This window comes from Ranitomeya imitator, chromosome 2 (genome assembly GCF_032444005.1).
Source record: "Ranitomeya imitator isolate aRanImi1 chromosome 2, aRanImi1.pri, whole genome shotgun sequence".
Lineage (NCBI taxonomy): Eukaryota > Metazoa > Chordata > Amphibia > Anura > Dendrobatidae > Ranitomeya > Ranitomeya imitator.
Window position 1 is genome coordinate 280,113,668 of NC_091283.1, and position 26,114 is coordinate 280,139,781.

The 26,114-nt window shown below is 42.7% G+C and overlaps 1 protein-coding gene across 1 annotated transcript in view; it reads left to right on the top strand.

Moving 5' to 3' along the window:
- Positions 1-1,807: 1,807 nt before the first annotated feature.
- LOC138663165 (zinc finger protein 665-like) overlaps positions 1,808-26,114 on the top strand; it is a 67,659-nt gene continuing 43,352 nt past the window's right edge. The window contains exons 1-7 of the mRNA XM_069749314.1: positions 1,808-3,680; positions 5,649-5,828; positions 5,912-6,035; positions 6,119-6,216; positions 6,415-6,505; positions 7,934-8,998; positions 10,509-10,523. Coding sequence (XP_069605415.1) covers positions 3,603-3,680; positions 5,649-5,828; positions 5,912-6,035; positions 6,119-6,216; positions 6,415-6,505; positions 7,934-8,998; positions 10,509-10,523 — 1,651 coding nt within the window. The 5' untranslated portion in view covers positions 1,808-3,602. The remainder of the gene's footprint in view (positions 3,681-5,648; positions 5,829-5,911; positions 6,036-6,118; positions 6,217-6,414; positions 6,506-7,933; positions 8,999-10,508; positions 10,524-26,114) is intronic.

Consider the following 26,114-nt stretch of genomic DNA (forward strand, 5'->3'; position numbering starts at 1 on the left):
GTTGGAACCAAATATCACAAATTTTGGACTTATCAGACCAAAGCACAGATTTTCCACTGGTCTAATGTCCATTCCTTGTGTTGCTTTAGCGTTTGTGACCATTAGCCAGTCAGGATCTGAGGTTACAAGATGGCGAAATGGGACTGAAGCAGAGCCGAAAAGAACAGAACTTGGCAGATGGTAAGTACAGTTAAGTCCATATATATTTGGACAGAGACAACATTTTTCTAATTTTGGTTGTAGACATTACCACAATGAGTTTTAAACAACACAATTCAGATGCAGTTGAAGTTCAGACTTTCAGGTTTCATTTGAGGGTATCCACATTAAAATTGGATGAAGGGTTTAGGAGTTTCAGCTCCTTAACATGTGCCACCCTGTTTTTAAAGGGACCAAAAGTAATTGGACAGATTATATAATTTTAAATAAAATGTTCATTTCTGGTACTTGGTTGAAAACCCTTTGTTGGCAATGACTGCCTGAGGTCTTGAACTCATGGACATCATCAGACGCTGTGTTTCCTCCTTTTTGATGCTCTGCCAGGCCTTCATTGCAGTGGTTTTCAGTTGCTGTTTGTTTGTGGGCCTTTCTGTCTGAAGTTTAGTCTTTAACAAGTGAAATGCATGCTCATTTGGGTTGAGATCAGGTGACTGACTTGGCCATTCAAGAATATTTCACTTCTTTGCTTTAATAAACTCATGAGTTGCTTTGGCTTTATGTTTTGGGTCATTGTCCATCTGTAGTATGAAACGACGACCAATCCGTTTGGCTGCATTTGGCTGGATCTGAACACACAGTATGTCTCTGAATACCCCAGAATTCATTCGGCTGCATCTGTCCTGTGTCACATCATCAATAAACACTAGTGACCCAGTGCCACTGGCAGCCATGCATGCCCAAGCCATCACACTGCCTCCGCCGTGTTTTACAGATGATGTGGTATGCTTTGGATCATGAGCTGTACCACACCTTCGCCATACTTTTCTCTGTCCATTATTCTGGTAGAGGTAGATCTTGGTTTCATCTGTCCAAAGAATGTTCTTCCAGAACTGTGCTGTTTTTTTTAGATGTTTTTTTAGCAAAGTCCAGTCTAGCCTTTTTATTCTTGATGCTTATGAGTGACTTGCACCGTGCAGTGAACCCTCTGTATTTACTTTCATGCAGTCTTCTCTTTATGGTAGATTTGGATATTGATACGCCTACCTCCTGGAGAGTGTTGTTCACTTGGTTGGCTGTTGTGAAGGTGTTTCTCTTCATCATGGAGATTATTCTGCGATCATCCACCACTGTTGTCTTCTGTGGGCGCCCAGGTCTTTTTGCATTGATGAGTTCACCAGTGCTTTCTTTCTTTCTCAGGATGTACCAAACTGTAGATTTTGCCACTCCTAATATTGTAGCAATTTCTCGGATGGGTTTTTTCTGTTTTCGCAGCTTAAGGATGGCTTGTTTCACCTGCATGGAGAGCTCCTTTGACCGCATGTTTACTTCACAGCAAAACTTTCCAAATGCAAGCACCACACCTCAAATCAACTCCAGGCCTTTTATCTGCTTAATTGAGAATGACATAATGAAGGGATTGTCCACACCTGTCCATGAAATAGCCTTGGAGTCAAAAGTCCAATTACTTTTGGTCCCTTTAAAAACAGGGTGGCACATGTTAAGGAGCTGAAACTCCTAAACCCTTCATCCAATTTTAATGTGGATACCCTCAAATGAAAGCTGAAATTCTGAGCTTCAACTGCATCTGAATTGTTTTGTTTAAAATTCATTGTGGTAATGTCTATAACCAAAATTAGAAAAATGTTGTCTCTGTCCAAATATATATGGACCTAACTGTATATTACTTGGGGCATGGAACAGATATTAGAGATACCACGTCGGTGGTGATCTGTGTTAATTTTTAACTCTTGTGATTTCAGATTAAGGCCACATGCACACATTGAGTATTTGGTGAGTTTTTTACCCCAGTATTTGTAAGCCAAATCCAGGAGTGGAACTGTCAGAGCAAAAGCATAATAGAAACATTTGCACAACGTTTGCATTTTTCATCCACTCCTGGTTTTGGCTTACAAATACTGGGGTAAACAACTCACCAAATACTGAATGTGTGCATGTGGCCTTAGGAAGCTCCTCACCAGATTATTGCTCTATACAATCAGCATCATCACATACAGGGCCGGCTCCAGGTTTTTGAGGGCCCCGGGCGAACGAGTCTCAGTGGGCCCCCCCTTTAACACATACCACAATTCATGATCGCATATAAACACAGCTATGTAGTATATAACACACAGCCCACGCAGACGCAGTATATAACACACATCCGGTGAGTCTGTGACGCAGTATATAACACACAGCCCACGCAGACGCAGTATATAACGCACAGCCGGTGAGTCTGTGACGCAGTATATAACACACAGCCCACACAGTATATAACGCACAGCCCACGCAGGATATAACGCACAGCCCGTGAGTCTGTGACGCAGTATATAACACACAGCCCACACAGTATATAACGCACAGCCCACGCAGGATATAGCGCACAGCCCACGCAGTATATAGCGCACAGCCTGTGAGTCTACACTGTCAGCGAACCATGATGTATATGTGCACAGATGTGACTTTCAGACTTTCAGTTCACGATTTAAATCTGTTACAAAAAAAAACAAACATGAAAGCTGCAGACTGTACGAGTATCACAGGTGGCTGAATACATTAGATTCACTGCTTAGCCATAACTTCCACCACTGACTCAGTAGTTATAGCGCTTACTCCCCCCCCCCCCTTTCCCCCGCAAAGTGCAGCCTTGGGAGTTGGGAGTGGACGGACCCTCACCCTCTTTTAACCTCACCGAAGATGATTCACTGACACTGACAGACTCACACAGAGACAGTACTCACTGCTTCGCCGGCCCCCTCGTTGTGGACACAGCAGGAGAGGGTGCACCGTCCTCACTGTAGGCTGCAGCTGCTGCTCGTCCTCTTCTCCTCCTGCTTGGCGCTGCTAGTCCCGATCTGTCCTCTCCTGTGCTGGATCATCTGGACTCGGATGGTGGACGCAGCCTGGAGGCTGGACGGATAGATTCTGGACCAGTGCCTGGAATGGGAAGGCTTCAGGCGGCGTGGTCCAACTCCGAACCGCAGCTCTCTCTCTTTCTGTCCTCTCTGCCCGCCGACCAGATGTAAGGAGAGATGACCCAGCGTCACGACCCGGAAGTGTCTTCTCTCTTCTGTATCCATGGTGAGGGCCGGGCGGCGGTGAGTATTGCTGCTATTGCAGCTGCGCAGCGCCAGGCGCCAGCGAAATGGCCTCAGAGACACAGCTGACTGTGCCCCCTGCAGCCAAGGCGCCGCCGGGGGACGTGTGGATGTAGTGAGTGACGCGCGCTGGCGGCTGACATGTACTACCAAATGGGGCCCCCCCGTCTTGCCAGGGCCCCGGCATTTGCCCGGGTGCGCCGGGTGCTGACACCGGCCCTGATCACATACATTATATTTTCATGGTATTTTGTGTGATTTTACATCGACTCATCTTCTTTCGATTTAGGTTTCTATTGAATTGTTTTAATTGATATCTTCAACAAAATTTACCTTGACCCGTCAAGGATGCATAGAGAGAGGGACAAGATGGCGGAGAGGAAAATACACCTCACCCTAGAGATCCTCTTTCGGCTTACTGGAGAGGTGAGAGAATCTGATGACGTCACATTACATTATTCTTATCTATGGGAATAACAAGAAGTTCTGAAAAGTTTGTGAACCCCTTAGAATTTTCTAAGTTTTTATTATTTATTTTTAGAGCACCATTCATTTCATGGTGCTGTGCATAAGAAAGTGTTACATACAAGTATAAAATACGGTGAACAAACAAAGAAGGACAGACTGGTGCAGAAAGGAGAGGGCCCTGCCATTGTGGGTTTATAGTCTATAAGGTTAATGGGAGAAAGTAGGGTAGGGGGTTACGGCAGCTTTGGTGGTGAGGTGGCAAAGGGTCATTGCAGGCTCTAAGCTAACTTGAAGAGATGCGTTTTCAGGTTCTGTCTGGTTCCAAGTTTGGCAGATAATCAAATATGTTGAGGAACAAAATTCCAGAAGCGGTGGACACTTGGGAGATATACCGTACTGTAAGCTATTGGGTGAGGAACGTATGAGTGTGGAGGAGAAAAGGGGGTCTTGGGAGGACCTTAGGTTGCGTGTTGGAAGACATTGTGAGATTGGTTAAAAGATATATGGAGGAGAAAGATTATGGGTGGCTTTATAGGTCAATGTTAGTAGTTTGAACTGGATATGTTGAGGAATTGGGAGTTAGTGAAGGGATTTGCAGAGGGGATAAGCAAAGGAATAGCATAGAGAGAAGTGGAATATCTGAAACTACATCAGATTTTCACTAAAAGTAGGTAAAGAACCAAATAAAATAAATGAGTCAAAAATATTAAACTTTGTTATTTTTTATTCAGTAAAATTATCCAATATCACATCTATGAGTGGCAAAAGTACCGTATGTAAATATTTGCTTTCAGTGGATGGTGTAAACCTCTTGTGCAGCAATAACTGCATCTAAAGGTTTCCAATAATTGTTGATTTAGTCTTGAATATCAGATGGAGGAATTTTAGCCCATTTCTCCCTACAAAACAGCTACATCTCTATTATGTTGGTGTTTTCTCCCATAAAAGGCTCACTTCAGGCCCTTCCACAATATTTCTATAGGATTAATGTCAGGACTCTGACTTCCCCATTCCAAAACGTTACCTTTTTTGTCTTCTTTTACCATTCTTTTATTATAAAGCAATTTGTGGCTTTGGGTCATTGTCTTGCTATAAGCAATGTTCTCTTGAGATTCAGCTCATGTACAGATATCTTGACATATTTCTTTAGTATTTGCTGATAACATTCTGAAATGATTGTCCCATCAATGATGGCAGCAAAACAGTCCAAACGATGAAACCTCTATCACCACCCTGCTTCACAGATGGTATGAGGTTTTTCTGTTGTAATGCAGTGGGTTATTTTTTTAAATCCAAAGATGCCTTTTCTCATTTATACCCAAACACAAAACATTTTTCCGGTCTCCTTGTCCAGGTGATCTTTGGGAAGCTGGAGATGGGGTGCAATTACTTTTTAAAAAGTACGGTACCTTTTTCCATATAATTGTGCCATGCACACAATTGCTTTTCAGTGTCTTCTTGATGGAGGACTCATGAACATTAACATTATCTAATGTGAGAAGCCTTTAGTTGCTAGGGATCACTTTGGGTTCCTTTTGTGACCTCACAAGCTATTATACGACTTTCTCTCTGAGAGATCTTTGTTGGTCGACCACTCCTGGAGAGAGTAACAATGTTCTTATATTTCCTCCATATGTCCTGGATCTGTCTGACTGTGACTTGGTCCAGTCCAAACTCCTTAGAGATAGGTTTAGAAACCTATCCAGCCTGATCAATATAAACATTGGGTAATATTTTTAACTCATTTGTTGTTTATTTTTTTCTTGATCTACTTTTAGGATTGTGATGTAGTTGTAGGTCAGACTTATGCAGAAATATGGAAAATTCTGAAGGGTTCATCTACTTTTAAGCACCCCTGTAACTGGAGAGGTGAGGACTCTGGAAATATCTGTAGTGAGATTTATTAATGTGCCTCTCTGTAACCAGGATTACACAGTAGTGAAGAAGACCTCTAGTGAGTGCTGTCAGGACCCTGTGTCTGAGGGATTGGGAGATCCCCTGAGCCCAATCACTGGGCCTCCACCTCATCCCCTGATACATGAGGACATCAATGACCAAAAGATCCTAGAACTTCTCTACAAGATGGTTGAGCTGCTGACTGGAGAGGTGACACTGCTGGGAATGCTGGGACATTACACTGTAACGCTATGAAGTGATCGGTATGATTATGCTATCATTGTATGTGTCAGGTTCCTATAAGGTGTCAGGATGTCACCGTCTATTTCTCCATGGAGGAGTGGGAGTATTTAGAAGGACACAAAGATCTGTACAAGGATGTAATGATGGAGGTTCCCCAGCCCCTCATATCATCAGGTACTAGATAGGACTAAATACACACGGCCTATAATTATCTGTATATAAAGAATGAATTCAGTCCCTGTATGTGTTTCCTCCAGACTTACCCAGAGAGAGGAAGACACCAGAGAGATGTCCCCATCCTCTTGTTCCACAGGACTGTAAACAAGAAGATCCCAATGTTCCTCAGGATAATCAGGTAGATGGAGAGAAGGAGTCATGAGATCTCCCCTATGATGTGTAGACGACTGTGAAGGTCTTGTGCTCAGTCTTGTTTTATCTACCAGTATTATATTTTTTATGCTTGTATAATGAGAACGGTGGAGATGGCAGGATTAGAGCTGATCATAGATGTGACTTCTCCATCTGTCTGTGACTTTTACAATATTTGTTTCAGGGTGAAGATCTGACCCATATTAATACTACAAAGACACATGTGAGGGGTGATGAGTGGTGTAAAGAGAAGATTCCTACACCTAACTACCCAGGTGAGGAGAGTCATCATAGATTATATTTGCATTATATGTTGAGTTTTTCAGGGTTTGTTCATACATGGATTTTACTCACAGACAGATTTGACGTATAACATAATAAACACTTTTCACTTCTTTTTTATACTAACGTATTATGGCCTCAAAGTTTCAACGCTCAAGTAGATATAAAGCTTTTTTCGCTGCAGGAAGTCATCAGGTCATACATTTTAATGTAGTTGTGGACTTCCAGTTTACAGTGGAAGATTAAAAAGTAATGATGGACTAACCCGGGGCATACACATACATCAGGCAGATGGACATTCATAAGGCTTTTTACTGGCTTGGAACAAAATTTTACATTGGCTGTATTTGACTGCAGACTGCTTTAATCGTGGCAGCCTGCTTTAGTGTCTCTTGTTGCCACCACTGTCTTATACAGCGCTTGTATAGAGAAACATTTGAGGCCAAATAAAAATTAAAAATACGGCTGTGATGGTGTAATATGCTATGTGGGTATCATTTTTGTGTATATTTCTATCTTACTTATTTTTATGCTGTTCTCTTGTAGAATGAGTTATTTGCTAATTGATGAATGGCTGTTGCTGCCATCTGATATCAACCCCACAGCACTGTATTGTTTGCTAATATGCTAATGACGTGTTGACCTAGCATGTTGAAACAATGAGCCCCTGAGACCTTCCCCCTCCTGACCTGTGAATGAGGAGGGAGACTTAACATATCAGGGAGGTGAGACACAGATGAGTCCTGTGTGGAATGGTTATGTGAACACAGCAGATGAGAGAGAAAGAAGAGAATATGGACTATCCTATCCTCTGCTGGATTGTTGGACTTTTATCCTTTTACTGAACTGCATTCGTGTTCTAGACTATTTTATCCTTTGTGTGGTGGATTGTATATGGACCTTTCGTATTTTTGCCTAAATAAAGGTCTTGGAATTGTTTACTATACTCTAGCGCTGTTGATTGTGTGATACCGGAGAAGGACCCCGTGACAACACTTAATTAGATCATAATTGAAAACCAAAATATTAAAAAAATACAAACCAGAAAAACCATGTAAGAACGATAAAAGTATTTAGAAAAAGACAAAGGATAGGACACCTGAATAAATCCATAGCATAAAGCTTTAAGCATCTTACGTGGTTCATAATGTTTTTATTTCATGGTGCAGATTTGTGTCTGTTGCTTTAACTTCTAATTTTATTTTAATCCTCACTATATTTCATTGCACTTCTCTGCATACTTTTATTATACCGATTGTATATTAGATGTTTAATACCAAGGGTTTTGTGAACAGGTAGCTCACCTTGGTGTTACTCAGGTTGTGGTTGAGTTACACTACAATTTTTGCATTTAGAAATTGTCTAAAATATGATGCACTGTGACTGAATAATGATGATAAAATCAATTTTATTCTTGGCAGATGATGACTGTGCTACCAGGAGCTCAGAGGGACATCTAATATTTTCAGATTTGAATGCACATGATTGTGGTTTCCAGCAAGATGCATATGAAGAGTATGCCATTACTCCAGATCTACCTCCAGCCCTTCAGAGTAAAAATCAATCATCTGATCCTTTTCAACACATTCTCTCGTGTTCTGATTCATTACAGACTGTTATTGAAAATGAAAACCACAGAAGGGATGTTGATCATCAAATTCCCACAAAGGAGAAGACATTCTCATGTTCAGATTGTGGGAGATGTTTTAACATTGAAGCAGGACTTGCTAGACATCAGAGAATTCACACAGGGGAGAAACCATTTTCATGTTCAGAATGTGGGAAATGTTACGGCATTAAATCAAATCTTGTTAGACATCAAAAAAGTCACACAGGGGAGAAACCATTTTCATGTTCTGACTGTGGGAAATTTTTTAACCATAGATCAGATCTTGTTGCACATCAGAGAACTCACACAGGGGAGAAACCATTTTCATGTTCAGAGTGTGGGAAATTGTTTAGGTGGAAATCCGTTTTAGTTAGACATGTGAGAGTTCACACTGGAGAAAAGCCATATTCATGTTTAGAGTGTGGGAAGTGTTTTAACCATAAATCATATTTCCTTGCACACCAGAGAATTCATACAGGAGAGAGACCATTTTCTTGTTTAGAATGTGGGAAATGTTTTAACCATAAATCATATCTCCTTACGCATCAGAGAATTCACACTGGGGAGAAGCCATTCTCATGTTTAGAATGTGGGAAATGCTTTACAGAGAAATACCATCTTATGAGACACCAGAGAATTCACACAGGGGAAAAGCCATTTTCATGTCCAGAATGTGGGAAATGTTATAGGGTGAAATCAAAACTTGTTACACATCAGAGAACTCACACAGGTGAGAAACCATTTTCATGTTCAGAATGTGGGAAATGTTTTATAGATAAATCAAGTCTCGTTGCACATCAGACAAGTCACGCAGGGAAGAAGCCATTCTTGTGTTCCGAATGTGGAAAATGTTATTCTCGGAAATCACATCTTCTTCATCATTTAAAAATGCACTTGGGGATATAGCAATATCCTTTTTTTTTTTAACTTATATTGTTTTTGGCAAATTGTAAAAAAATCAAGTCCCATTAAACTCGCACGTTTAGAAGAGAAAAAGAAACCGATTTTCAGAGATGAGCAAATGTCTTATTCGTCCAAATCATCCAAATAACTACTTCCAGACTGAATATATTTGTCACAAATTGAATGTACTTGAAACCCTTCAACTGCCCCGAAAAGAGGTGAATGACACTGTGAAATCTTCCGTTTTGTAATTTCATCTACCTGTATTCTGCGTATTATGTCTCTATGACTGAGCTCAATGTCCAATCTCCTATGCAATCCACCACACAATGGTAGCAGCATTTGCTTGTGCTTTTTTAGTGGCTACAATCATTGACCTCTTCCCCACGTGCCTCCTGAATGGTTATACTATAAGTTGCGATGCTGAAGTGTTAGGAGGAAGTCCGCCAGGTTGTCAGAATCAAATCTAGAATTATTTGGATTTGTAGACTTCAATGAATTAAACCAGCTTAGAATGGTTGCTTCGACAATTGCCTGGGTGTAAGGGTACCGTCACACTGAAACGACGCTGCAGCGATACGACAACGATGTCGATCGCTGCAGCGTCGCTGTGTGGTCGCTGGAGAGCTGTTACACAGACAGCTCTCCAGCGACCAACGATCCCGAAGTCCCCGGTAACCAGGGTAAACATCGGGTTACTAAGCGCAGGGCCGCGCTTAGTAATCCGATGTTTACCCTGGTTACCATCGTAAAAGTAAAAAAAAAAAACAGTACATACTTACCTACCGCTGTCTGTCCCTGGCGCTCTGCTTCCTGCACTGACTGTGAGCACAGCGGCTGGAAAGCAGAGCTTTCCGGCTGGCTGGCGCTGACACAGGATGCAGGAGGAGTGCAGAGAAGCAGAGCGCCAGGGACAAACAGCAGAAGGTAAGGCTAGGGTCACATTGCGTTAGTGCAATCCGTTTAGCGCTAGCAGATTGCGCTAACGCAATGTTTTTACCGGGCCGCGTTCCGGGGTCGCGGTAACGTCCCCGCTCTCGCAGATCCCCGATCTGCAAGAGCGGGGAACGGACCGCGGGCGCGCCTCGGACGCTGCTTGCACCACAAAACACCGGCGCGTCGCTAGCGCATGCCGAACATGCGTTAATTTCGCCATGCAACGCTGTCCGTTAGCTCGTTCCCATTAACACAATGGGAACCTAGCCTAAGTATGTAGTGTTTGTTTTTTTTACGTTTACGCTGGTAACCAGGGTAAACATCGGGTTACTAAGCGCGGCCCTGCGCTTAGTAACCCGATGTTTACCCTGGTTACCAGTGAAGACATCGCTGAATCGGCGTCACACACGTCGATTCAGCGATGTCAGCGGGAGATCCAGCGGCGAAAGAAAGTTTCAAACGATCTGCTACGACGTACGATTCTCAGCGGGGTCCCTGATCGCAGGAGCGTGTCAGACACAGCGAGATCGTAAGGATATCGCTGGAACGTCACGAATCGTGCCGTCATAGCGATCAAAATGCCACTGTGTGACGGTACCCTAAGAGAAAGGCATGGGACAATGCTTTGAAAATAAAAGCTATATTTCAAGTACAAATGAAAAATAAGGGGTCAGCAATCTGATCTAAAATGGCTAAGAAATCATACTAAGTACAAGTAATCGCCAAAGCCTTTTTTGAAGCCATTGACTACAGTATGGTAAAGAAGTTTTTTCTACTCTGGAGATTGATTTTTCTTTCCCAGACAGAGGGAATTACCCCAGTTTAATGAGTGAGTTTTGCATGGAACAGTTTTTACCATATTCATTTATGGCCGATTTATGTACTTGTAAAAGTTAATAATGTACCCCCTTAGAAGTCTATTGTCGAGCCTAAATAAAATGTATTTCTTTTAGTCTTTACTAATAAGATCCTCCATGCACCTCATTAGTTTTGTGATTCTTCTTTGTACTTTTTCTAACTCCAGTACATGCTTCCATGAAATGGTGCCCAGAAATGAACTGTATATTCCAGATGATACCGCACATACGCTTTGTAAAGCAGTAGTATGACATTGCTGTGTCCATGCCTCTTTATTTGACAGTATCCTGCTGGCTTTAGAAGCAGCTGATTGACATTACATGCTGTTATTAAGTCTATGATCTACAAGTTCACCCAGATCCTTCTCTGCAAATGACTCTCCTAGTTTGGATCCCCAAGAACATATTCCTGCAGATTATTATTGGGGCAATGTTAAAACATGGTTCCTACCTTTAATGTGGTTTTTACATGGGATTTTTTGTAGCTTATTTTTACCAAAATCCTCCTCAAAATTATATAAAACAATTCTTATTAATTTCTATTTGAAAGACATTATTACTAGGAGAATTTCTGAGCTTTTTTGTCCTCAAGTTTTGAAAAATGCATCTTGGGGGAAAAAAAGTGTATGTCACTTCTCTTCTTTGAAGCGGAACTCTCCTAAGTATTCACTGTCAAAAAGGTTGCAAAAATTCTATGAGGAGGACAGTTCCAGACCTTGACCAGGGAAATGCAGTGTATATTATCTATATTGACGTTTCAATGGCATTTCATATGGTGCCATACAAAAGGTTGGTACAAGTGATGAGCGCAAGTGTTTGCGTAGGGTGCTCGGGTATGCCCTTAGTATCGCGGGTGCTTGTGTGACCTGTTCGAGTCCCAGCGCCAGTATGTTTCACGGCTGTTGTACAGTCTAGCAAACTCAAGTATCGAGCACTGGTTGGTACACTGAGAGTAATAGTGCTCGGGTAAAATATGTGTAACTGGGTTAACAACTGGCTCAGTGACTGAAAAAAGAGGGTAGAACACACTCAGATTGTGTAACCATGGGTTACCACAGGGGTAAGTAATGGGCCCTCTTTTTAATATATTTCTTAATGATCTTGCAGGGAGTGTACAGAGTAGAATTGCAATATTTGCAGATGATACTAGACAATACAAGGTAATCAACATAGAGGAGGATAATTTAATGTTACCGAGGGGTTTAAATAAGCTGGAGGCTTGAGCTGAGAAATGGCAATTGGAGTTTAATGTAGATAAATGTATAGTCATGATCTTGGGCAGAGGAAATAAAATATAAATGGGTAAAACTGTCATTAAAAAGACTTGGGTATATGAGTGGATGGCAAACTCAACTTTAGTGACCAGTGTCAAGCAGCTGCTGGAAGGGCAAATAAAATAATTTGATGCATGAAAAGAGGCATAGATTCTGAAGCTGAGAACCTAGTTTTGCCTCTATACAAATGAGTCAGAATACTGTGAACTGTTTTGATTCCTAGGATATAAGAAGGATCTAGCTGAATTTGAGTAGGTGGAGAAAAAAGCAACCAAGGTTATTATGGGAAAAAAACCAACTGAATAGTCCAAGATCATGAAAAAGTATAAAATTTTATTCATGAGTAAAAGTATTACAGGACAAAAAGGGGGGATGGGACACGTGTTGTGAAGAAGGGGGGCACAGTAGGAACAATTGCAGTAATACTGGTATATTTGATGTCATGTTTATTGGTGTAGAACAGAATATGAGGGATGTCACATCATACAATTCTTGCCATGGTGCCAATAAAAAAAATGTATCATGCAGAATAACCTGTAATATTACCAATACAATACAATATGATGCCAAGGTATGTATATGAAATGTATCAATATGCATCAGTGTCAGTGTGCATTATATGAACTTAGAAGCATTATAGAGAACCTGGGACATAATACTGTGTAAAGGTTCCTGGAGATTGCACGTCCACCCCGACGCGCGTTTCGGTCCTACCTTTAACAGGGGCCTGTCAGGATATTCTTCATGATATTTTGTTTTGTATTGTATTGGTACCATGGCAAGAATTCTTGTATGATTTAACATCCCTCTTATATCCTGTTCTATGTCAGTAAAAATCATATACAATATACTTATATTGTAATTGTTCCTATTGCGTGCCCCTTCTTCACAGGGTGTCATAGCACGTATATTTGTGTCCCATCCCCCCTTTGTTCTGTAATATTTTTACTCCTGAATAAAATGTTATACGTTTTTACTATCTTGGACTATTCTTTTTTGTTTATGCGTCTCATGACGAGTTGTCCTGTCAAGTCCGTATTCATAATAGCATATTGTGATATTACCTTGATCTACTTGCATTGCACTTAACATGCTTTCGTTTTCTATGGGTTACCTTCGAAGTTAAGGGAATGGGTGGACTACAATGCAAAGATAGGTTATTTAACTTGGGGTCATTCAGTTTGAGAAAACGATGGCTAAGGGGTGAGCTTATTACAATGTATAAATATATGAGGGGACAGTATGTTATGACCTGGTGGTCAGGACAATAATGGACCTGGTGGTTAAGAGCACACGGAATGACCTGATAGTTACTGATAATAAAGGACGAGCTCTGGGACGTGGGAACTCTGCTGACCGCAATCCCTAATCCTATCAAACACACTAGAAATAGCCGTGGATTGCGCCTAACGCTCCCTATGCAACTTGGCACAGCCTAAGGAACTAGCTAGCCCTGAAGATAGAAAAATAAAGCCTACCTTGCCTCAGAGAAAATCCCCAAAGGAAAAGGCAGCCCCCCACATGTAATGACTGTGAGTAAAGATGAAAATACAAACACAGAGATGAAATAGATTTAGCAAAGTGAGGCCCGACTTACTGAAAAGACTGAGGATAGGAAAGGTAACTTTGCGGTCAGCACAAAAACCTACAAAAAGACCATGCAGAGGGCGCAAAAAAGACCCTCCGCACCGACTCACAGTGCGGAGGCGCTCCCTCTGCGTCCCAGAGCTTCCAGCAAGCAAGACAACAATAAAAATAGCAAGCTGGACAGAAAAATAGCAAACCAAAGAAATACAAGCTGGAACTTAGCTTCTGCTGGGAAGACAGGTCACAAGAACGATCCAGGAGTAAACTGGACCAATACTGGAACATTGACAGGTGGCGTGGAGCAAAGATCTAAGTGGAGTTAAATAGAGCAGCCAGCTAACGAATTAACCTCGTCACCTGTGGAAGGAAACTCAGAAACACCCACCAGAGGAAGTCCATGGACAGAACCAGCCGAAGTACCATTCATGACCACAGGAGGGAGCCCGACAACAGAATTCACAACAGTACCCCCCCTTCCCTTGAGGAGGGGTCACCGAACCCTCACCAGAGCCCCCAGGCCGACCAGGATGAGCCAAATGAAAGGCACGAACCAGATAGGCAGCATGAACGTCAGAGGCAAAAACCCAGGAATTATCTTCCTGACCATAACCCTTCCACTTGACCAGGTACTGGAGTTTCCGTCTCGAAACACGAGAATCCAAAATCTTCTCCACCACATACTCCAACTCCCCCTCAACCAACACCGGGGCAGGAGGATCAACGGATGGAACCAGAGGCGCCACGTATCTCCGCAATAACGACCTATGGAACACATTATGGATGGCAAAAGAAGCAGGAAGGGCCAAACGAAATGACACAGGATTGATAACCTCAGAAATCTTATACAGACCAATGAAACGAGGCTTAAACTTAGGAGAGGAAACCTTCATAGGAACATAACGAGACGACAACCAAACCAAATCCCCAACACGTAGTCGGGGACCCACACAGCGCTGGCGGTTAGCGAAACGTTGAGCCTTCTCCTGGGACAATGTCAAATTGTCCACCACATGAGTCCAAATCTGCTGCAACCTATCCACCACAGTATCTACACCAGGACAGTCCGAAGACTCAACCTGCCCTGAAGAGAAACGAGGATGGAAACCAGAATTGCAGAAAAACGGCGAAACCAAAGTAGCCGAGCTGGCCCGATTATTAAGGGCGAACTCAGCCAATGGCAAAAAGGACACCCAATCATCCTGATCAGCAGAAACAAAGCATCTCAGATATGTTTCCAAAGTTTGATTAATTCGTTCGGTTTGGCCATTTGTCTGAGGATGGAAAGCCGAGGAAAAAGACAAATCAATACCCATCCTTGCACAAAAGGTTCGCCAAAACCTCGAAACAAACTGGGAACCTCTGTCAGAAACGATGTTCTCCGGGATACCATGTAAACGAACCACATGCTGGAAAAATAATGGCACCAAATCAGAGGAGGAAGGCAATTTAGACAAAGGTACCAAATGGACCATCTTAGAAAAGCGATCACAAACCACCCAAATGACCGACATCTTTTGAGAGACGGGGAGATACGAAATAAAATCCATAGAAATATGCGTCCAGGGCCTCTTCGGGACCGGCAAGGGCAAAAGCAACCCACTGGCACGAGAACAGCAGGGCTTAGCCCGAGCACAAGTCCCACAGGACTGCACAAAAGAACGCACATCCCGTGACAAAGACGGCCACCAAAAGGATCTAGCCACCAAATCTCTGGTACCAAAGATTCCAGGATGCCCAGCCAACACTGAACAATGAATCTCAGAGATAACTCTACTAGTCCATCTATCAGGGACAAACAGTTTCTCCGCTGGGCAACGGTCAGGTCTATCAGCCTGAAATTTTTGCAGCACCCGCCGCAAATCAGGGGAGATGGCAGACAAAATTACCCCCTCTTTGAGAATACCCGCCGGCTCAGGAACACCCGGAGAGTCAGGCACAAAACTCCTTGACAGGGCATCAGCCTTCACATTCTTAGGGCCTGGAAGGTACGAAACCACAAAATCAAAACGGGAGAAAAATAACGACCATCGAGCCTGTCTCGGATTCAACCGTTTGGCAGACTCAAGATAAGTCAAATTCTTGTGATCTGTCAAGACCACCACGCGATGCTTGGCTCCTTCAAGCCAATGACGCCACTCCTCGAATGCCCACTTCATGGCCAACAACTCACGATTACCAACATCATAATTACGCTCAGCAGGCGAAAACTTTCTAGAAAAGAAAGCACATGGCTTCATCACCGAGCCATCAGAACTTCTTTGCGACAAAACAGCCCCTGCTCCAATCTCAGAAGCATCAACCTCAACCTGAAACGGGAGCGAAACATCTGGCTGGCACAACACAGGGGCAGAAGAAAAACGACGCTTCAACTCCTGAAAAGCCTCTACAGCTGCAGAAGACCAATTGACCACATCAGCACCCTTCTTGGTCAAATCAGTCAACGGTTTAGCAACAGTAGAAAAATTAGCGATGAAGCGCCGATAAAAATTAGCAAAGCCCAGGAACTTTTGCAGGCTCTTCACAGATGTCGGCTGAGTCCAATCGTAAATGGCCTGGACTTTAACAGGGTCCATCTCGATAGTAGAAGGGGAAAAAATGAACCCCAAAAATGAAACCTTCTGAACTCCAAAGAGACACTTTGACCCCTTCACAAACAAGGAATTCGCACGAATGACCTGGAACACCATTCTGACCTGCTTCACATGAGACTCCCAATCATCCGAAAAGAACAAAATATCATCCAAATACACAATCAGGAATTTATCCAGGTACTCTCGGAAGATGTCATGCATAAAGGACTGAAATACTGATGGAGCATTGGAAAGCCCGAATGGCATAACCAGGTACTCAAAATGGCCCTCGGGCGTATTAAATGCTGTTTTCCATTCATCGCCTTGTTTAATACGTACAAGATTATACGCACCATGAAGATCTATCTTGGTGAACCAACTAGCCCCTTTAATACGAGCAAACAAATCAGACAGCAACGGCAAAGGATACTGAAATTTGACTGTAATTTTATTAAGAAGGTGGTAATCAATACAAGGTCTCAAAGAACCATCCTTCTTGGCCACAAAAAAGAACCCTGCTCCTAACGGTGATGACGACGGGCGAATATGGCCTTTCTCCAAGGATTTCTTTATATAACTCCGCATAGCGGCGTGTTCTGGCACAGATAAATTGAACAATCGGCCCTTAGGAAACTTACTACCAGGAATCAAATTAATTGCACAATCGCAATCCCTATGAGGAGGTAGGGCACTGGCTTTGGGCTCATCAAATACATCCCGATAATCCGACAAAAACTCTGGAACTTCAGAAGGAGTGGAAGTGTACCCCCTGGCAACCCCAGCTGGACACAGACATAGATTTCCAGTCCAATACTGGATTATGAACCTGTAGCCATGGCAACCCCAAAACGACCACATCATGCAGATTATGCAACACCAAAAAGCGAATATCCTCCTGATGTGCAGGAGCCATGCACATGGTCAATTGGGTCCAGTACTGAGGCTTATTCTTGGCCAAAGGCGTAGCATCAATTCCTCTCAATGGAATAGGATACTGCAAGGGCTCCAAGAAAAAACCACAGCGCCTAGCATACTCCAAGTCCATCAAATTCAGGGCAGCGCCTGAATCCACAAATGCCATAACAGAATAGGATGACAAAGAGCAAATCAGAGTAACAGACAATAGAAATTTAGACTGTACCGTACCAATGGTGGCAGACCTAGCGAACCGCTTAGTGCACTTAGGACAATCGGAGATAGCATGAGTGGATTCACCACAGTAAAAACATAGCCCATTCCGACGTCTGTGTTCTTGCCGTTCAGCTCTGGTCAAAGTCCTATCACGTTGCATAGGCTCAGGCCCATGCTCAGATAGTACCGCCAAATGGTGCACAGCTTTACGCTCACGCAAGCGTCGATCGATCTGAATGGCCAAGGACATAGACTCATTCAGACCAGCAGGCATGGGAAATCCCACCATGACATCCTTAAGGGCTTCAGAGAGACCCTTTCTGAAGATTGCTGCCAGGGCACATTCATTCCACTGAGTGAGCACAGACCACTTTCTAAACTTCTGACAATATATCTCCGCTTCATCCTGACCCTGACACAGAGCCAGCAAGATTTTCTCTGCCTGATCCACTGAATTAGGTTCGTCATAAAGCAATCCAAGCTCCAGGAAAAATGCATCAACATCACGCAATGCCGGATCTCCTGGCGCAAGGGAAAATGCCCAGTCTTGAGGGTCACCACGTAACAAAGAAATAATGATCTTTAATTGTTGAACAGGGTCACCTGAGGAGCGAGGTTTCAAGGCAGGAAACAATTTACAATTATTTTTGAAATTCAAGAACTTAGATCTATCACCAAAAAACAAATCAGGAAATGGAATCCTAGGCTCAGACATCGGATTCTGAACCACAAAATCTTGAATGTTTTGTACCCTTGTAGTGAGATTATCCATCTAAGAGGACAGACCTTGAATGTCCATGTTTACACTTGTGTCCTGAACCACCCAGAGGTAAAGGGGAAAAGAGAGACAAAACACACTGCAAAGAAAAAAAATGGTCTCAGAACTTCTCTTATCCCTCTATTGAGATGCATTAGTACTTCAGGCCACCTGTACTGTTATTTCAAAAAACCTGATCTGCACATCCAAACATAGACACAGTGTGAACAGGTGCTGAACCCAGAGTCGCCAACTCGTATATATTTAAGTAAATAGGGCAGCACACTGCAGCGCCAAAACATGCAAACTTGAAAACACAAAATTTGAACTGCATTACTGCACTGAAAATATGAAAAATGAGAGCTTTTAGCGCATAAAAATGGCCAATTTTATGTGTACCTCGTAGCCACGATAAGGCATCTCTCTTATACGAGGCCCTACGCTTGACCTACCTCTCTGAGAATAAACGTCTCCATCTGAATGGGTACATGTGAAACCTCTCCTTGGACTCAAATTCTCTCTCACTGTGGAGGGGTATTGGACCTATTATAATTAAAACACCTGAAGCTAGGAGGCGGGGAGTGCACGATCAGAAGGCTAGAGAATACATTTCAAAAAACCTGATCTGCACATCCAAACATAGACACAGTGTGAACAGGTGCTGAACCCAGAGTCGCCAACTCGTATATATTTAAGTAAATAGGGCAGCACACTGCAGCGCCAAAACATGCAAACTTGAAAACACAAAATTTGAACTGCATTACTGCACTGAAAATATGAAAAATGAGAGCTTTTAGCGCATAAAAATGGCCAATTTTATGTGTACCTCGTAGCCACGATAAGGCATCTCTCTTATACGAGGCCCTACGCTTGACCTACCTCTCTGAGAATAAACGTCTCCATCTGAATGGGTACATGTGAAACCTCTCCTTGGACTCAAATTCTCTCTCACTGTGGAGGGGTATTGGACCTATTATAATTAAAACACCTGAAGCTAGGAGGCGGGGAGTGCACGATCAGAAGGCTAGAGAATACATTTCAAAAAACCTGATCTGCACATCCAAACATAGACACAGTGTGAACAGGTGCTGAACCCAGAGTCGCCAACTCGTATATATTTAAGTAAATAGGGCAGCACACTGCAGCGCCAAAACATGCAAACTTGAAAACACAAAATTTGAACTGCATTACTGCACTGAAAATATGAAAAATGAGAGCTTTTAGCGCATAAAAATGGCCAATTTTATGTGTACCTCGTAGCCACGATAAGGCATCTCTCTTATACGAGGCCCTACGCTTGACCTACCTCTCTGAGAATAAACGTCTCCATCTGAATGGGTACATGTGAAACCTCTCCTTGGACTCAAATTCTCTCTCACTGTGGAGGGGTATTGGACCTATTATAATTAAAACACCTGAAGCTAGGAGGCGGGGAGTGCACGATCAGAAGGCTAGAGAATACATTTCAAAAACCTGACCTGCACATCCAAACATAGACACAGTGTGAACAGGTGCTGAACCCAGAGTCGCCAACTCGTATATATTTAAGTAAATAGGGCAGCACACTGCAGCGCCAAAACATTAAATTAAATATATACGAGTTGGCGACTCTGGGTTCAGCACCTGTTCACACTGTGTCTATGTTTGGATGTGCAGATCAGGTTTTTTTAAATGTATTCTCTAGCCTTCTGATCGTGCACTCCCCGCCTCCTAGCTTCAGGTGTTTTAATTATAATAGGTCCAATACCCCTCCACAGTGAGAGAGAATTTGAGTCCAAGGAGAGGTTTCACATGTACCCATTCAGATGGAGACGTTTATTCTCAGAGAGGTAGGTCAAGCGTAGGGCCTCGTATAAGAGAGATGCCTTATCGTGGCTACGAGGTACACATAAAATTGGCCATTTTTATGCGCTAAAAGCTCTCATTTTTCATATTTTCAGTGCAGTAATGCAGTTCAAATTTTGTGTTTTCAAGTTTGCATGTTTTGGCGCTGCAGTGTGCTGCCCTATTTACTTAAATATATACGAGTTGGCGACTCTGGGTTCAGCACCTGTTCACACTGTGTCTATGTTTGGATGTGCAGATCAGGTTTTTTGAAATGTATTCTCTAGCCTTCTGATCGTGCACTCCCCGCCTCCTAGCTTCAGGTGTTTTAATTATAATAGGTCCAATACCCCTCCACAGTGAGAGAGAATTTGAGTCCAAGGAGAGGTTTCACATGTACCCATTCAGATGGAGACGTTTATTCTCAGAGAGGTAGGTCAAGCGTAGGGCCTCGTATAAGAGAGATGCCTTATCGTGGCTACGAGGTACACATAAAATTGGCCATTTTTATGCGCTAAAAGCTCTCATTTTTCATATTTTCAGTGCAGTAATGCAGTTCAAATTTTGTGTTTTCAAGTTTGCATGTTTTGGCGCTGCAGTGTGCTGCCCTATTTACTTAAATATATACGAGTTGGCGACTCTGGGTTCAGCACCTGTTCACACTGTGTCTATGTTTGGATGTGCAGATCAGGTTTTTTGAAATGTATTCTCTAGCCTTCTGATCGTGCACTCCCCGCCTCCTAGCTTCAGGTGTTTTAATTATAATAGGTCCAATACCCCTCCACAGTGAGAGAGAATTTGAGTCCAAGGAGAGGTTTCACATGTACCCATTCAGATGGAGACGTTTATTCTCAGAGAGGTAGGTCAAGCGTAGGGCCTCGTATAAGAGAGATGCCTTATCGTGGCTACGAGGTACACATAAAATTGGCCATTTTTATGCGCTAAAAGCTCTCATTTTTCATATTTTCAGTGCAGTAATGCAGTTCAAATTTTGTGTTTTCAAGTTTGCATGTTTTGGCGCTGCAGTGTGCTGCCCTATTTACTTAAATATATACGAGTTGGCGACTCTGGGTTCAGCACCTGTTCACACTGTGTCTATGTTTGGATGTGCAGATCAGGTTTTTTGAAATGTATTCTCTAGCCTTCTGATCGTGCACTCCCCGCCTCCTAGCTTCAGGTGTTTTAATTATAATAGGTCCAATACCCCTCCACAGTGAGAGAGAATTTGAGTCCAAGGAGAGGTTTCACATGTACCCATTCAGATGGAGACGTTTATTCTCAGAGAGGTAGGTCAAGCGTAGCGCCTCGTATAAGAGAGATGCCTTATCGTGGCTACGAGGTACACATAAAATTGGCCATTTTTATGCGCTAAAAGCTCTCATTTTTCATATTTTCAGTGCAGTAATGCAGTTCAAATTTTGTGTTTTCAAGTTTGCATGTTTTGGCGCTGCAGTGTGCTGCCCTATTTACTTAAATATATACGAGTTGGCGACTCTGGGTTCAGCACCTGTTCACACTGTGTCTATGTTTGGATGTGCAGATCAGGTTTTTTGAAATGCATTCTCTAGCCCAGAGGTCCCCAACTCCAGTCCTCAAGGCCCACCAACAGGTCATGTTTTCAGGATTTCCTTTGCATTGCACAGGTGATGCAATTATTACCTGGGCAAAACTAAGGAAATCCTGAAAACATGACATGTTGGTGGGCCTTGAGGACTGGAGTTGGGGACCTCTGCTCTAGCCTTCTGATCGTGCACTCCCCGCCTCCTAGCTTCAGGTGTTTTAATTATAATAGGTCCAATACCCCTCCACAGTGAGAGAGAATTTGAGTCCAAGGAGAGGTTTCACATGTACCCATTCAGATGGAGACGTTTATTCTCAGAGAGGTAGGTCAAGCGTAGGGCCTCGTATAAGAGAGATGCCTTATCGTGGCTACGAGGTACACATAAAATTGGCCATTTTTATGCGCTAAAAGCTCTCATTTTTCATATTTTCAGTGCAGTAATGCAGTTCAAATTTTGTGTTTTCAAGTTTGCATGTTTTGGCGCTGCAGTGTGCTGCCCTATTTACTTAAATATATACGAGTTGGCGACTCTGGGTTCAGCACCTGTTCACACTGTGTCTATGTTTGGATGTGCAGATCAGGTTTTTTGAAATGTATTCTCTAGCCTTCTGATCGTGCACTCCCCGCCTCCTAGCTTCAGGTGTTTTAATTATAATAGGTCCAATACCCCTCCACAGTGAGAGAGAATTTGAGTCCAAGGAGAGGTTTCACATGTACCCATTCAGATGGAGACGTTTATTCTCAGAGAGGTAGGTCAAGCGTAGGGCCTCGTATGAGAGAGATGCCTTATCGTGGCTACGAGGTACACATAAAATTGGCCATTTTTATGCGCTAAAAGCTCTCATTTTTCATATTTTCAGTGCAGTAATGCAGTTCAAATTTTGTGTTTTCAAGTTTGCATGTTTTGGCGCTGCAGTGTGCTGCCCTATTTACTTAAATATATACGAGTTGGCGACTCTGGGTTCAGCACCTGTTCACACTGTGTCTATGTTTGGATGTGCAGATCAGGTTTTTTGAAATGTATTCTCTAGCCTTCTGATCGTGCACTCCCCGCCTCCTAGCTTCAGGTGTTTTAATTATAATAGGTCCAATACCCCTCCACAGTGAGAGAGAATTTGAGTCCAAGGAGAGGTTTCACATGTACCCATTCAGATGGAGACGTTTATTCTCAGAGAGGTAGGTCAAGCGTAGGGCCTCGTATAAGAGAGATGCCTTATCGTGGCTACGAGGTACACATAAAATTGGCCATTTTTATGCGCTAAAAGCTCTCATTTTTCATATTTTCAGTGCAGTAATGCAGTTCAAATTTTGTGTTTTCAAGTTTGCATGTTTTGGCGCTGCAGTGTGCTGCCCTATTTACTTAAATATATACGAGTTGGCGACTCTGGGTTCAGCACCTGTTCACACTGTGTCTATGTTTGGATGTGCAGATCAGGTTTTTTGAAATGTATTCTCTAGCCTTCTGATCGTGCACTCCCCGCCTCCTAGCTTCAGGTGTTTTAATTATAATAGGTCCAATACCCCTCCACAGTGAGAGAGAATTTGAGTCCAAGGAGAGGTTTCACATGTACCCATTCAGATGGAGACGTTTATTCTCAGAGAGGTAGGTCAAGCGTAGGGCCTCGTATAAGAGAGATGCCTTATCGTGGCTACGAGGTACACATAAAATTGGCCATTTTTATGCGCTAAAAGCTCTCATTTTTCATATTTTCAGTGCAGTAATGCAGTTCAAATTTTGTGTTTTCAAGTTTGCATGTTTTGGCGCTGCAGTGTGCTGCCCTATTTACTTAAATTAAACCTGTACTGTTATGACCTGGTGGTCAGGACAATAATGGACCTGGTGGTTAAGAGCACACGGCATGACCTGATAGTTACTGATAATAAAGGACGAGCTCTGGGACGTGGGAACTCTGCTGACCGCAATCCCTAATCCTATCAAACACACTAGAAATAGCCGTGGATTGCGCCTAACGCTCCCTATGCAACTCGGCACAGCCTAAGGAACTAGCTAGCCCTGAAGATAGAAAAATAAAGCCTACCTTGCCTCAGAGAAATTCCCCAAAGGAAAAGGCAGCCCCCCACATATAATGACTGTGAGTAAATTATGTTTTTACACCTATGATTGAGATGGCCGACGGGGTATTCTCTACGTCTAGAAGAGAGCAAGTTTAATCATAATCACAGATGTAGATTCTTTCCTATGAGAACAGTGAGACTCTGGATTCTTTACTGTAAGAGCAGTGAGACTATGGAACTCTCTGCCACAAGATTTTGTAGTGGTTCATTCAATACTAAATTTTAAAAAAGGCCTTGATGCCTTTCTTGCAAAATATTATATTACAGATTCTCTGATGGGGTGTTGATCCAGGGAACTATTCTAATTGTTTGTAGAATTTTTCCCCTAATATGGAGCTAGTAGTATATGCCCCATGAAGTTTTTGCCTTCATCTGGATTAGCATGTTAGGCTACAAGTTAAACTCGATGGATTTAAGTCTACCTTCAACCTTAAAAACTGTGAAACGAGCGAGGAAATTTTTGCATAAATGATTGAAAGGCTAAATGGCTGTAAAATATGATTTTATTTTTAAATCAATAAAATATATGAAAAAAACTAAAACTTTTTAGGAAAAAAAAATCCCAAAATTATCCAAAAAGGATGGATTTCTGGAGTGTCTAAAAACTAATAATGTTTTTGAAATACTCAAAAACATGTGAACCAAGCCTAAGAATTAGATAAATGTTTCTAGAAACATTGCAATTTGTAATAAATCCGATCTAGCTTACCAATAAAGGATGACCAGAACTCTCCATTTATCTAGGCCAGTGTTCCCCAAGTCCGGTCCTCAAGAGACACCAACAGTGTTGTGAATTCAGCTTTTGGGCTCCCTCCGGTGGTTGTAGAGGGTAATGCAGTTGTGCCTGGACTGCAGGATTGGACAGGTGTATCTACTAATTGCAAAACTGACTGGGGTATATAGCTTTGCAGGACTCTTTAGTCCCTGCCAGTTGTCCATTGTTTTTGGAGGATTCAGTTCCCTGCTGATCTTTCCAGTTTGCTGTGCTTTTCTACAAAGATAAGTCCTGGCTTTGTTTTTGCTGTCCACCTGCTGTGGACCTTATAGTTCTGTGCATATTCATGTTCTTGTCTTGTCCAGCTTTGTCTGTGAAGGATTTTTTGCAGCCAAACTGTGTCTCTGGAGATGCAGATATACCCTCCATGTCTTTAGTCAGATGTGGCGATCTGTATTTTCTGTGGTGGATATTTTCTAGTGTTTTAATACTGACCGCATAGTACTCTGTTCTATTCTTTCTTTTTAGCTAGTATGGCCTCCTATGCTAAAATCTGATTTCATATCTGCGTATGTTATTTCCCTCTCCTCTCACCGTCAATAATTGTGGGGGGCTATCTATCCTTTGGGGATTTTCTCTGAGGCAAGATAGGTTTCCTGTTTCTGCCTTTAGGGGAAGTTAGTTCTGAGGCTGTGCTGAGGGGTCTAGGGAGTGTTAGGTACCCCCCACGGCTACTTCTAGTTGCGCTGCTAGGTTCAGGGTTTGCGGTCAGTACAGGGACCACCTTCTCCAGAGTCTGTCTCATGCTGCTCCTAGGCCACCAGATCATAACACAACAGGTCATGTTTTCAGGATTTCCTTAGTATTGCCCAGGTGATGGAATTATTGCCTGTGCAGGTGATGCAATTATCACCTGTGCAATACTAAGGAAATCCTGAAAACATGACCTGTTGGTGGCTCTTGAGGACTGGACTTGGGGAACACTGATCTAGGCCAATATGATAGGAAAATGCTCGAGCGCTCGTTACGCAAATCAAGCAGGTCGGACAGGCTTGACTTGAATAATGAGTATAATGGAAGTCAATGGGAAACTTGAGCATTTTTCCAGAAGACACTCCCAAGAGGTCTGGAGGGGGCAGGAAAATTGGATGGAAACCGCACTCAAATGGAATGGAAACAGTATAGGAAAGACGCCGGGAGAAAGCTCTGATTCCCAGGTCCCTGCTGGGAACAATGTTGTCAGAGTATTATGCCACTTTTAAAGAGAAAATGTCCAGAGTCTGTTACCTTGGGATGTAGAAATAGCATACTAATAAACGAAAGAAACAGGTGGGTGCCGTGTACTAAAAGAGAAGATCCCTTTTAAGTCTTACTTCAATGGTGCAATACTAAAAAGGCACAAGATTAAGGTTGCGCCATGGTGACCACACTTTCACAAAATGCAGATGTGCCTGCGACGGCCAACTTGAGAGCTCCTCGAGCCTATAAATTGTTCAACCCTTGGTTTCCACAGCTGTAGTATAGGGGGAATCTTATCGTTCCACAAAGTGAGGATTGAAATTCTAGCGGAAGCTAATAGATGCCTGAGAAGGGTTAGCTTAATTTTAGGGATTTGTTCTAGAAAGATGTAAAAGACAAATTTTTTGGGAAGTGGTAATTGTGTTTTATGGATATTATATTAGTTATTTTCTATAGCCAATATGGTTTCATTATTCGGCAAGTCCACCACATCTGAAAGAATGTGCCCAGATCTGAAGAACATCTCCAGCAGTGGGGATCAAATTCTTTCTTAAGTTTATGAA